Source organism: Pantherophis guttatus, chromosome 1 (genome assembly GCF_059756535.1).
Source record: "Pantherophis guttatus breed Tessera chromosome 1, ASM5975653v1, whole genome shotgun sequence".
Lineage (NCBI taxonomy): Eukaryota > Metazoa > Chordata > Lepidosauria > Squamata > Colubridae > Pantherophis > Pantherophis guttatus.
The window spans coordinates 284,740,226-284,754,801 of NC_142063.1; the positions used below are offsets into that span (position 1 = coordinate 284,740,226).

Consider the following 14,576-nt stretch of genomic DNA (forward strand, 5'->3'; position numbering starts at 1 on the left):
TATGTCTCTGAGAATTTTAGAAAGTGAGGTCATGAAGTAAGGTCTTTATGCTTAGACTTCAAAATATCTGTTGTAATTATCATAAAAGTGGCATTCCTAAGGCTTTTTGTCCGTATTAGGTGTCTAAGACAACTTAAGGTGGGAAGAAACTATGGTATAATGCTAAGGATGGGATACCAGTTTATTGTAGATGAAACATGGATGAAATTAAAGGAGTTTTTTTTTTTTTGCTTCTGAATAAAAGTTTTGTGTAGCAGAAATAGGAATGTTCAAGTCATTTAAATAATAAATTGCCCAACCAACCAAACAATATGTTGAACAATAACCTTATATTGGGAAAATTGATTTTGAGTAACTAATATAGCTTCCAATCTCCTATTCCAAGACTGCACTAGACAGGAGGAGAAACTTCAAGTCTCAGAATCCTTCATGTGGTCCTGAACCAGAATTTAGAATTCACTTTAAAAATGCCCATTGTTTGGTTGAATTTATTCTCACATTGAATCTTTTTCTAGGAGGAACAAAATATCTTCCCAAGTAACTTATGCAATATTACTGTCATGTAATTTGTGATTTTGCTTAACAGTAGAATACATAACATTTATATTAAAAAAAAATCATGTCAGATTTTCTTTATTATGTTTTCCAATGTGTCAAAAATGTTACATTTTTAGATTCTTAAAAGGAATGTTTTCCCATCCCAAATCTAGCTGCTTTTAAGGAAATCTGCCCTGGTGGAATGGGCTATACGGTTTCTGGCTCTCATAGAAACAAGCTATACCATCACCCTGCAGTTAGAGTTCAGCCACCTGTCTTTGGCAAGACCCAGATTACTCATCCTGTTGCTAAAGGTCCTTCTCCTCCACCTCTCCCAGCAAAGGAAGAGCCAGTGGAGGCACTGACCATCTCACAGAAAAGTGAGCCCGAGGTGGCTGTGAGAGAAGGTGAGAGTGGAAAAGGATTTCTATATGTAGTTTAGTGTGTTTTTGAGTATGTTCACGTGTTTCTTATTTCCTGTGTATTTCTTACAGTGTTAAGTGCTTGTATCAAATGTGATGGCTTCCCAGCAGCCTATCAAGTATTTTATTGTATCATTTATTATAGGAACTGGTTTCAGATTCTACAACTTGGTGCATATAAAAAATATTTAGCCCTCTGGGCAAAGAACTGGATCAGGTGACATACTCCCAGTAAATTATACATTTCTTGCAGATATATGCATGGGAGTAAATTTTAATTTCATCCTTCATTTCCCCCACCCACCCAATCTGAAATTGAATTCTCTTGGGTTAAATGTTAAATGTTTGGAATCTTCTACGTTTTCCAAATGAAACACAGCTTTTTGCCATTGCCAAAGCTTTTCACCATTGCAATTGTTACCTGAAGTATTTCTAGATGTCAGTTTCGTAGTTTTATGTCTCAGTCTTTGCATGGTTCCTGCAAATGCCTTTAAAATCAGCTGCTTCTAAGTGTCCTGTTTTTTAACATGCTTAACATCAATGCAAACAAAAGCAAAGAGCTTGCCGCATGTGCAGAAATGAGTGCATTGCCAACACGCTATTGGTGAACAGAACATAGACTGGTAGATACAGAGTGTTATGTGGAGTGTTGTGATTATTTTGATTATTTTGATTTTGAATTATTGCCCTTCCAGCTAAATGTGGTTGTATGCCAATGTGTCTTCGGTGGGCATTGAAATAATGCCGAAAGCACAGAAACCACAAATTCACTGAAATGACTTTGAAATCATATCTACAAAATAAATTGTTTTGAGCTGGAAGTTTATACCTGAATATGTTTAATTTAGAATGACTGGGTCCAATTTTGCATAGAACATCTACATGTTAATGTTCAATTGCCACTTAAATTGAGATTTTTAAAAAAATTATTACATTCATACATTGTAGTTATCCTTTTAACCTTTGAAAAATACATTGTCAACCTAATGAACATCTTGAACAGATCTAAATCCAGTAAGATGAGGTTTATTTTTTTAAAATGTATAAAGCTGCAAAGATTTGTATAAAAACGGCTTAAATTAATGTGATTTTTTTCATCCTAATCTTTATATTGTATTTGTTCATTTTAAAATGTTCGTGATGGATTCTGTGTTAATAACAACTGATCAAAATTTGTTTTCCTGTTAGAAGTTTTGTATGGAGTTTCTTTAAACCACAGAGCAATGTTAATATCTCATTAAAGCTTTATTTATTTGGCCTTTAAGTCATGGGAGCGGATAAACTGTACGAGGAGATGCTAGTACTAAAGGTAAAATATTTCTTAAAAGGAGGATAAAGTTGAGACTAAGCCACATGATGACCAACATATCAAACATTACAGCTGACTTCATTACCAACCAGTTGTCCTTTTGCTCTTTCATGGAATCAAAATAATGTTTAGCTTTTATTGGGGTATGCAGTAATGAGTATCTCATTTGAAGTTGAAAATCATGTTACTAATATGAGTAAGACTTCTGATGCGCATTTGGTTTAATAGTCTTTGATGTTACCTTCTGAATAAGAATATTTTTTTTGCATATAAATAGGCCTTTCACTACTTCTTATATGAAGGTCTATTATAAGTATCAATGACACTTTTGTGCATCTAAGAAAATCAATGTGGCTTATTTTTCATTATATTGCTCCAAATATTCCAAAATGTCCAGCAGATTTCTAATACTGTCTTTTAACTATCTTTTAGATAAAAATCCACATCAATCATCATGAATAAATTCTTACAAAATTATTTTTAGTCTATCAGCTAAAATTGATGTGAAACAACTTGTAGTCATTATTAAATAATGATTTCATCGTATCTTGTTAAAGTCAAATCTAGTCCTCTTTAGGTATTAATGCTATATTGGCTTCTTTCCAAGTCTCTAGCTTCTTTCTTCCCTGTAGATAAGACTTCATTGTGTTTTCTAAAGATTGTATTGACTAGCGCTAAAATGTCCATTAAATCGAAGGAAGCATTTTGTAATTTACCCTGAATGATGTTAATATTTTTCTCATAACTTTTGTCTAATTGCAGGGAGATCATTAAGCAAAATATGCAAAAGAAATAATACTTTTTGTTATGTCCCTTCTTCATTTGCTTAATGGGCTTGTTCTTTAATTTTAAATTAAACTTAATATTTTGGCTAATTCAGTTTTGATGATATTCCAGTGCTTTCAAGTATCTTTTATTTATTTGCAGCGCTAGCAGAATAGACTCATTTTAGCACAAAGGATTGAGAAAAGATATACACCTTGCAGTTAAATTCTTTTCATTTTAGATCCTCTCCCGTTGTCCCTCTTTCTCCTTTTCTTTATTTCTTGAGCATGCAGAAATAGTAAATTCTGGCAGAAGAATTATTTAAGTTCTATTTTTGTTTACAATTTGTGGCCCTGACTCACGTGGATCTAATTTCATGCTGTCTACATGTAGCTCTCTAGACTATTCACTCTTGTTGTCTTAAAACTAAAATATGGACTAAAATATTTGCAAACTTTGTTCATCCTCATAAATAATTTTAAGAATATGCCTATTTTAATGAGCGAGTCAGTGTGCAGACTGAGACTTAATCCAGTTATCAGTGAGAGATCTGCTTTGAAATTGCATCATTTTAGAATATAAAATAGAAATTATCATGCAGCTCATGAAAATTCCTTGGTTTCATATCATAGGAGTAAAATGCAATAAATAAAGAAACTATATTTTAAAAGTGATTTATAAATTTGATATATTTTTGCTTTCTACACTAGTTAATTTTTTTTCTTTCTAGTTTTATGGAAGCTTCAGCCCCGGTTCTGATGAAGCATAACCTAAATGGCCAATTCTGAATATTCATAAAAAGAATTGTACTCAAGTACTGAAGAAATATAGGTAGTCCTCGACTTGCAATAGTTCATTTAGTGACAGTTCAAAGTTACAACAGCACTGAAAAAAAGTGACTTATGACCATTTTTCATAGTTATGACCTTTGCAGCATCCCCATGACCATTTGCCCAAATTCAGATGCTTGGCAACTGGTTCATATTTATGACTGTTGCTGTGTCTCAAGGTCATGTGCTAATCTTTTGCAGCCTTCTGATAAGCAAAATCACCAGGGAAGCCAGATTCACTTAACAACCAGGTTACTAACTTATCAACTGCAGTGATTCACTTAACTGAAGCAAGAAAAGTTGTAAAATGGGGCAAAACTCACTTAACTGTTCTGTCCCCGTACCACACACACACCCAACCAGCCAGCCGAGGGTTAAATAAACTCTTCAAACACTCAACGTCAGTGATAAGGAATTTGGCAGCAACTCCGTGGCTGCCTGCCAAAACTTTTACTCCGATAACACAGACAAAAATACACACAGTTTGAATAGTCCAGTTTGTAATTAAATCCACAGCAAATAGGTGTTGTGTCCGAAGGTGCAAAGTGCCTCGCCAGAGATTAGCTTTGTCCGTCACAGAGTCCAAATGGCCACCACACTCCTTTTTATAGCCTGTGGGGTGTGGTCCAGTGACTCAGCTAATCTCTGGCACGCCTTCCCCTCTGCTGCGCACGTTTCTCCCTGCGCCTCTGGTGAGGGTCCAGCCAGCACTTATTTTCCTCGTCGCTGTCGACCTGTGGGTGCGGGGACGTGCTTGGCTCTGAGCCTATCGTTTGGCCTTCGGTGTCCTCCGGAGGCATTGCCAGAGAGGAGGGTCCTGGAGAGGGAGGCCTTGCCAACTCCTCCCCCTCACTCTCAGAGTCTGCATCTGTCGATAGCCCAGGCTCAGACAACGGAGCCACAACACTTAACAACATACATGTTTGGCTCAATTTTGGTCGTCAGTTCAGGATTACCTGCAGTGGTGGGTTTCAAAATATTTTACTACCGGTTCTGTGGGTGTGGCTTGGTGGGTGTGGCATGGCTTGGTGGGCGTGGCAGGGGAAGGATACTGTAAAATCTCCATTCCCTCCCTACTCCAGGGGAAGTTTACTGCAAAATCCCCATTTCCTCCCGATCAATTGGGATTCAGAAGGCAGAGTGTTTGGAGAACCGGTAAATACCATTCTGACTGGCCCCACCCCCATCTATTCTCTGCCTCCCGAGTCCCAGCTGATCGGAAGGAAATGGGGATTTTGCAGTAACCTTCCCCTGGAGTAGGGAGGGAATGGAGATTTTACAGTATCCGTCCCCTGCCATGCCCACCAAGTCATGCCACGCCCACAGATCCGGTAGTAAAAAAAATTGAATCCCACCACTGATGAACTCTACAATTCTTTTGATTTCTGGCGGCTGGAGTTGCATTTCTTTGTCACTGATACATCTCTCTGAATTTAGCTAATCTTTTTGAAGACATCTAAACCACTAGATGTGAGCAGATCTATGTTTGTTTATTCTTATTTCCTGCTTTCCAAAGCTTAGTTTGTTTTGTCTGATTTCTATATTAATTTTAAAGTTTACATGAAACTCATCAGGCACCTACCTAGTCGATTTTGACTGTTGTCAATCTTGGCTGATTGTCATCTAGTCAATTTGATTGATGTCAAAAAGTTAGCAGACTTGCATCATAACTTGATTAGATGGCTCAGTGGCTAAGACACAGAGCTTGTCGAAGGTCAGCAGTTCGGCAGTTTGAATCCCTAGCATAGGTCTCCTGCGTGAGCAGGGGTTGGACTAGATGACCTCCAAAGTCCCAACTCTGTTACTGTTACTGATCTAATTAGTAAGATTGTGCTCCTAGGTACACTTCAGAGCTTGGGATAGGAGGGTTGCCAGGGTTGTGAACTAAAGCAGGGGTCTCCAACCATGGCAACTTGAAGACTTGTGGACTTCTATGGTTAATTCCTTCTACCTTTTATGTTAATGTTAATTGCAGGAAGTCTTTGGTCTACACTGATAAATACTATCATTATTTATTAACCTAAGGCTGCACTCTACCCTTGACTTGCAAGATAGGCTAATGTGCCTGTGACATCTTCTTCACTGTTTCAACTGAATTTTTAAAAATTAAAACACATTCATTCTTTTTTTTTAATGGAAGTTGGCATACTAAAAACCATTCTACTGACCTGTTCTGTCCCTGTCTCACACACACACACAAACAGACAGCCGGGAGTTAAATAAACTGGCAGACAACCAATTCTTCCGATAAGACGCTTGGCAGCAACCCAGTAGCTGCTTGCCAAGAACTTTTACTCAATAAACAAAATACCCACAGTCAAGAATTGTCCAGTTTGTAAAATAAATCCAAGGCCGATAATGTTGTTTCCAAAGATGCAATGTGACTCGATAGTAGTTTTGTCCGTCACAGAGTCTAAATTGCCACCTCATCCCCTTTTATATCCTGTGGGGTGGGGTCCAGTGACTCAGCCTAATCTCTGGCACGCCTTTTCTTCTGTTGTGCGCGCTTATCTCTGCAACGCTGCCAAGGATCCAGCCAAGACTCATTACCCTCATCACTGTCCACCTGTGGCTGCGTGGACATGCTTGGCCCCGGCCCTATCTCTTGCCCTTTGGTGGACACCGAAGGCATTGCCAGAGAGGAGGGTCCTGGAGAAGGAGGCCTTGCCAACTCCTCTCCTTCACTCTCGGAGTCCTCTCCTGCCGATGACACAGGCTCAGGTAACTGAGCCACAACATGACCAATGAACTATACACCTGTATTGAAACTTGGATTTTAGATCTAATGTTATTTGGTTCAGATGTGGTCCAGCAGTTTTGTTGATATTTTGAATCTCTGCATCCAAGCTGATATTTTCTTTAATAGCTTTCCCAGCCATTCTGATCTGTCCCAGTATGTTATTAAATTGGTTATATGGCAGATTATATTTTGCTATTATGCTTTTGAGTTGCTGCAAAAGTGACATGTTTCAGTGCAAGATTTCTGCACTGCATCCATCTCTAAATTAAATGGAACTGCTAGAATAGTATTTACTCTAATTAGAATGGAATTTGCAGAATTCATCTTGAGAAATTTCCACTTGACCAATTGATGCTTTCTTTGGTGGAGATGAGTCAGATAGTTGGCATTGTTGTTCAAGAGAACAATCTTTTCAGTCCCCAATGCTTATGATAAAGCAATGTTAACAATTGCTGGAGAAGACTCCTGCGAGTCCCTTGGACTGCAAGGCGATCAAACCGGTCAGTCCTAGAGGAGATCAACCTGGACTGCTCTTTAGAAGGCCAGATCCTGAAGATGAAACTCAAATACTTTGGCCACCTGATGAGAAGGAAGGACTCACTGGAGAAGAGCCTAATGCTGGGAAAGATTGAGAGCAAAAGAAGAAGGGGACGACAGAGAATGAGGTGGCTGGATAGAGTCACTGAAGCAGTCGGCGTGAGCTTAAATGGACTCCGGGGGATGGTAGAGGACAGGAAGGCCTGGAGGAACGTAGTCCATGGGGTCGCAATGGGTCGGACATGATTTCACAACTAACAAAAACAACAACTTTAACAAAATTCTCAGAAACAAATGACATTCTTAATATATAACTATCTAGAATAGATACATGGGATTAATCATTGCATAGAAAACTCAACGAAGAAAGATTTATTTGCACAAAAATGGAATATATATGTAGAGTTATTCATATCTATTTTAACTCAGATGTTATGCACTTGAATCAATGAACAGAAATATGTGATTGTTAAATGGATTCCAACTGTTGCACTCTGTGAATATACAAAAAGCAATATAGCAATAGCAATAGCACTTCAACATATATATCACCATATAATGCTTTACAGTATTCTCTGAATAGTTTACCAATAATTGCCCCCAACAATTTGGATCCTCATTTTACTAACTTTGGAAGGATGGAAGACTAAGTTAACCTTGAGCTGGTCAGGATCGAACTCCAGACTGTGGGCAGAGTTAGCCTGCAATACTGCATTCTAACCACTGTGTCACCAGGGCTTCATGTACAAAAAGTGCTTTGTAGTGTACTTTAATGTAGTTTTTTGTAATACAATAAAACTGATCAGCTTTCATATTTAACTGGAAAACCTGACTTCAACTGCATTCAGTGGCAAGGATAGTAAATTAGAATGTAATCCAGACAGCTGATGTGATTTATATAATTATGTGAATAATATAAATTTACCCAAATAACTTAAATCCATATTGAATGAACATGATTGTCCCCAACTAGTCGTTTAAATCAAGATTTACTCTAGTATACTCTTATCCTGCTTATATTATAACATGTTGCAGAAGCTGAGTCCAAAAAGTTAATAATTTCTACTTGTTTTGCTTTTTTAAAATAATGTCTTTATTTTCAGTATCAAATGTTAAAATACAAGCTAACATAAAAGGGAGAAGGAGTAACAAAACAAAAGTGACAAAAAGATATTTTATAAATTGATGTTATTGTTTAAATTTACAGAAAGGTGTGTTGTATTATCTCTGTATTAAAAGATGAAGATTATTTTTGTTATAAATGATTTTTTACATCAATTTTTTTGATGTTAAAAAGTTACTAGTTTCTACTTGTAAGGGAACTGTGATCAATTCTCTAGCATTTCTACAAATTATAGATCCTATGGATTGAAATAAATATTGGATGGTGATAAATATCCCAGTTATTGCGCAAGACACTAGAGTGGATAATTTGGATTTTATTGACAATATTAGTCAATAATAGGATATGCTGTCTAATGAAGATTAGAAACAGTGCAATATTTCCTATCTGTAATTTAATGCTTAAAACCTGCTATATGGTACATTGTTTTTGTGTTACAAAATTCATCAGAGGCCATTTATTCTGCCTTTTCATGGCCAGGCAAATACGTGTCTGTTTTATTTATTTTATTTATTTATTTATTTATTTATCGAATTTCTATACCGCCCTACTCCCGAAGGACTCAGGGCGGTGTACAGCCATGAAATAAAACACATAAATATACAAAATTTAAAATCGAATAAAAATGAATTAAATAAATTTGGCTGAATTAATACCCATAATTTAAAATACCCCTAATTTTAAAATACATTAAAAATTAAAAATTTACATTTAAAAGGGAGAAGATTTAGGCGAGGCCCGCTTGATGAAATAAAAGCGTCTTCAACTCGCGGCGGAAGGTGCGCAGATCCGGGATCCTCCGTATCTCTGGGGGGAGCTCATTCCAGATCGTCGGTGCCCCCACAGAGAAGGCTCTCCCCCTAGGGGCCGACAGCCGACATTGTTTGGGCGACGGCACCTGGAGGAGCCCTTCTCTGTGGGAGCGTACTGGTCGGTGGGAGGCTGTTGGTGGTAGTAGGCGGTCCCGTAGATAACCAGGTCCTAAGCCATGGAGTGCTTTAAAGGTGGTAACCAGAACCTTGAAGCGCACCCGGAAGACCACCGGGAGCCAGTGCAGCTCGCGCAGGAGAGGTGTTACGTGGGAGCTCCATGTTGCTCCCATAACCACCCGCGCGGCCGCACTCTGCGCCAGTTGGAGCCTCCGGGTGCACCTCAAGGGGAGCCCCATGTAGAGAGCATTACAATAGTCCAGATGAGAGGTGACGAGGGCATGAGTGACTGTGCGTAACGAGTCCCGATCCAGAAAGGGACGCAACTGGCGAATCAGGCGAACCTGATGAAAAATCCTCCCGGTCACGGCCGTCAAGTGCTCTTCTAAAGACAGCCGTGAATCCAGGAGGATGCCCAAGTTACGAGCCCCTTCCGTGGGGGTCAATGATTCGCCCCCAATAGCCAGCCCTCTCTGAGGGGGATAAGATCTCATCCCCAATAGCCAGCAATGGTGTTAGCTGGCTATATCGGGCCGTCGGGAGCCACAGCCACTCAGTCTTTGAGGGGTTGAGTCTGAGCCTGTTCCTCCCCATCCAGATCCGCACGGCCTCCAGACAGCGGAACATCATGTCAAGGGCATTATTGGGGTGGTGTGGGGTTGAAATGTACAACTGTGTGTCATCGGCATACAGTTGACACTTCACCCCAAAACCACGGATGATCTCACCCAGCGGCTTCACATAAATGTTAAACAGAAGGGGCGAGAGGACTGACCCTTGTGGCACCCGCAAGTGAGGAACCTCGAGGTCGACCTCTGCCCCCCCGTCAACACAGACTGCGTGCGGTCAGAGAGGAAGGAGGAGAACCACCGTAGCACGGTGCCCCCCACTCCCACCCCCTCCAGCCGACGCAGCATGATACCATGATCGATGGTATCAAAAACCACTGAGAGATCTAGGAGGACCAGGACAGAGGAGCAACCCCTGTCCCGAGCCCTCCAGAGATCATCAACCAATGCGATCAATGCCGTTTCCGTGCTGTAACCCGCCCTGAAGCCCGACTGGCACGGGCCAGTCGGATATGCAAGAACAAAGCAGGTGTATCAGCATACAAATCTGCATATGCATATTTAAAAAGTATATTGAATTACAGAGGTATTGGAAGACACACTTATATCTATTTGAATGTGGGGTCTGTCTGTTACCCCAATATCAATAAAAAGCATTATTAGAAGGTGATGCCTAGCATTTCTGCTGCAAACATCTTTTTCCAGCTATGTTTAAGCAATGAAGTTGATTGTCATGCTTTCTTCAGTTATATGTACTGCACATCATTCAATATATTGCCATGTATTGGGTAAACTGTAGTAAAGGTTCAAATTTAGAATAGATTTCTTTAAGACAAGTTTTAGGAATTTTTAACTATTAATAACTATGCCTGGATGTTCATGTTAAAACTCTAATACCATCTGGAATCTTACATGTACTCTGTATATCTCTGAGGTTAGAGATACTCTGCAGTTAGCAGTATGAGTTAGATGATTCTTTGTTACTTCAATTTTATGATTTGGAAAAAAATTGGTGGCTGCTTTTAACATGCATTGTTAAAACTGTTAACATATGAAGTGGATATTTGTACATTTACATTGGTTCTTAATGCAGTAAGCTGTCTATATTTTTAGAGATGCCTATCTCATATAGAAATACTTTTCTTTCACTCAATAGTGGTGGAGAAAACCTCTCCTCCGCTGCCTGTAGAAGTTGGACCAGATGTCTCCACTTCAAGTGCTAGTCAAGTGATAGCACCAACTCAAGTTACAGGTATGATGCAAAAATCATTGGTGGTACGAATTGGTACATATTACAACAACCAATGGAATGTTATCGCATCTTAGAAAGTACAGAGCAGCAGAAGAAAATAATGAACCCACAGGGTTCATTTGTAGGTGGACAGAATGTGTTTCAATATATTGAAGGATTTAGATGGGGAGATCAAGTTTCCTGCTAGTTCTTGCATTCTGGAATGATTTCACAAGTTTATGTATCAGCTGCAGTTATTCTGTTTGAGAGGTTTCAGGTTTGTCCTTTAAAAATGCATATCTACCAGTGTAGTTCATTTTAATATTCATCTCAAGGAATTGGGACTTGCATTGCAGTGCAGATGTTCATTAGCATATTACTATAAATTACTTATTACCATATGCATGTAACAAAATGGTACAGAAAGTTTCATACTCTTATTCTGTCCTAAGATTTCACAAAGCCTCATTGTCCTTTAGTGCCTAGGACAACATGCTTCTAAAGTGAACAGCTGGATAATTATTACCTAAATTTGATGTTTAATTAAATAAAGTATAAAAATCACAAATCAGAAAATTAAAGTTTATTAAGGACCATGTTCAATTCATATGTAATGGTTTGCGTGTTGGTTTCTCAACTTATGACCAGTCCCTTAGTGATCATTTGAACTTACAACAGATCCCCCAAAACTACTTTCGACCAAGCCAGACCCCTTGTGCCATCATGTTACTGCATTTTGGGTACTTGGAAACCAATCTGCATTTATGGCCATTTACAACATCCCACATGACTGCAATTTTTGATATTTTTTCTGGAAAACTGTATTTACTTTTGATTTTTTGAAAAAAGAAACCACCCCATGGTGAACAATGGGTCCATTTAATGACCACAGTATTCACTTAATGACCACAGCATTCATTTTATAACCACACCACTTGCTTTGGTACTGTTGCGGAAAAGGTCATAAGAAGAGTCCAATCATGTAATTACAACTGTCATGACTTATGACCATAATTGCCAGGGTCAGTTATGGTCATAAGTTAAGGACCACCTGTAAACACACAACACACACACACACACACACACACACACACACACACACACACACAAACAAATACATGTATTTGAGTGGTTTGGGCTTACATATTCTAGACAACCTGTCTATTTTGGATTCCTATCTTGGAGTCCTAGTGAACAACCATTTAATTATGAGCCAACACTGTGCAGCAGCTGCCAAAAAAGCCAACACAGTTCTAGGCTGCATAAACAAAGGGATAGAATCAAGATCACGTGAAGTATTAATACCACTTTATAATGCCTTGGTAAGGCCATACTGGGAATACTGCATCCAGTTTTGGTCACCACAATGTAAAAAAGATGTTGAGACTCTAGAAAGAGTGCAGAGAAGAGCAACAAAGATAATTAGGGGACTGGAGGCTAAAACATATGAAGAATGGTTGCAGGAACTGGGTATGTCTAGTTTAATGAAAAGAAGGACTAGGGGAGACATTATAGCGGTGTTCCAATATCTCAGGGACTGCCACAAAGAAGAGGGAGTCAAGCTATTCTCCAAAGCATCTGAGGGCAGGACAAGAAGCAACGGGTGGAAACTAATCAAAGGGAGAAGCAACTTAGAACTAAGGAGAAATTAATCAGTGGAACAACTTGCCTCCAGAAGTTGTGAATGCTCCAACACTGGAAGTTTTTAAGAAGCAGTTGGATAACCATTTGTCTGAAGTAGTGTAGGGTTTCCTGCCTAAGCAGGGGGTTGGACTAGAAGACCTCCAAGATGCCTTCCAACTCTGTTATTCTATTCTATTTTCCACTACTATACATGTAAATAAATTATGGGGACTTTTTTCATGACATCCTCAATACACACATTTCATAGGCTTGGCTCTTTTTCAGCTGTAGATATTTTTTCCTCCAGATGTTTATCCAAGGCCAAACATCATCCATCTTGCATGTGAAGAGTATAATGAATGAATTAGAGCAAATTTGTCAAACCAACAGTCACAATGTTCATGTGCACCTTTAATTCAACTTTGCATTACTAGTGCCGCTGGGCTGTGGCTGGGCCCATAGCCTGTGCAATTCTTTTCTGTTTCAATTTGATATCTCACAATAGGGTGGGGCATCTTGAATAAGAAATAGAGTTACTCCATCTAGAAAGCACAACAGCAAAACATTGCCAGACATCCTGGCTTCATTGCACACTACTCTTGCCCAGAATTTTCTCCAGAGGAGAAAATAAAAAAGTGAAAGCTGAGGTAATTATGTTAGGTTGTTATGAGGAAAATTTTCATAGTTCTCCTAGGCAGCATACTTTCCTTTTGCCAATAGCAGGAAGTTGCCATAGCAAGAAGCTCTTTGGGCAAAATTTGCAGCCCCAAACCTCTACTGATACTGTAATTTAATTAATTATGGCATCATGCCATCATGTCAGTGTTAAATCATAGTGTTAAATCATAGTGACCTCATAGCTAGAAGTACAAATTGGACTTTTCCAACATGGTCAATGAGGTTTTTTAAAGGTGCACAATAACTGTAGTTGAGTGCATCTATCAGTACATTATGTGTAAATGCAACAACAGGAAAAAAGACCTTTACATGAATTTACCTAGATGCTTATATTATGTTCCACTTTGCTGTGGAATTATTTTTTAAAATCCAAATTGACCCTAGTTAGTCTCTGTGTTTTTTTTAATCCTTTTAAAATTGATTATATGATAAAATGTTTCAAATGGTTTACTACAAGTATTTTCCCTTCATTTAGAAATCAATGAGTGTACAGTGAACCCAGACATCTGTGGACAAGGACATTGTATTAACTTGCCCGTGGGATACACCTGCTTATGCTATGATGGATATAGGCTTAATGATCAACAAACAAAATGTTCTGGTAATCTATGTTCCATGATCTCAGTTGCTAACATGATGCATGTGAGAAGGTCCTGAAAAAATACTACTATTTATTTCTGTGTTGTGACTATACTAAATAAGAATGTTTCTTCTCTTTTGGGCACATAATGCAAGTTAAAATTTATTTTCCCCTCATCCTTCCCTGAGTTTCTATATATGACATGCTTGGTTTGTTTATTTCCTTTATAGACACAAAATTATAATTTGATTTACGCATTTAAGTGAGGAAAATTGAAGTTTCTTAAATCACTCAAGAATTTAATAATTTAAGATTTTGGAATCCTAATACAAACCTAAGCAATCTTATGATAGATTTACTAGGATATTTGCAAAAAATATAACTCAATATCTAAACTCATCATATAATCTAACATTAAATCTATATAAGTAAAATAGAGTAATCTTTACCTCCTGATTTCTAAAAGATTGCATAAACTTAGTGTATACAATGTTTGTTCCTCATATTCATAAATATATAATGTTCCATCTAAAAGATCAGCAAATGTAGATTTCATGTCCAAAAAATTTAATGCTCTGAAGCTTAAAGCTGGTAATTATGTTTTTAAATCAAATTTTATATAAAATCTTATTATGTAAACCTATTTGAAGATTTAAAAAAAAAAAATCAGTAGGTGCTTAAGTACATTAGGGGAAGTGAAGCG

At 38.2% G+C, this 14,576-nt stretch overlaps 1 protein-coding gene across 3 annotated transcripts in view; it reads left to right on the plus strand.

The window, feature by feature from the left end:
* LTBP1 (latent transforming growth factor beta binding protein 1) overlaps window positions 1-14,576 on the plus strand; it is a 192,719-nt gene that overhangs the window by 130,089 nt on the left and 48,054 nt on the right. For 2 of the 3 annotated variants that reach the window (XM_087883051.1, XM_034428127.3), the window contains 2 exons: window positions 10,918-11,013; window positions 13,769-13,894. In XM_087883051.1, the coding sequence (XP_087739177.1) occupies window positions 10,918-11,013; window positions 13,769-13,894 (222 nt within the window). Of the gene's footprint in view, window positions 1-710; window positions 945-10,917; window positions 11,014-13,768; window positions 13,895-14,576 lie in introns of all 3 variants that reach the window. The other variant, XM_034428126.3, reaches the window with a different exon arrangement.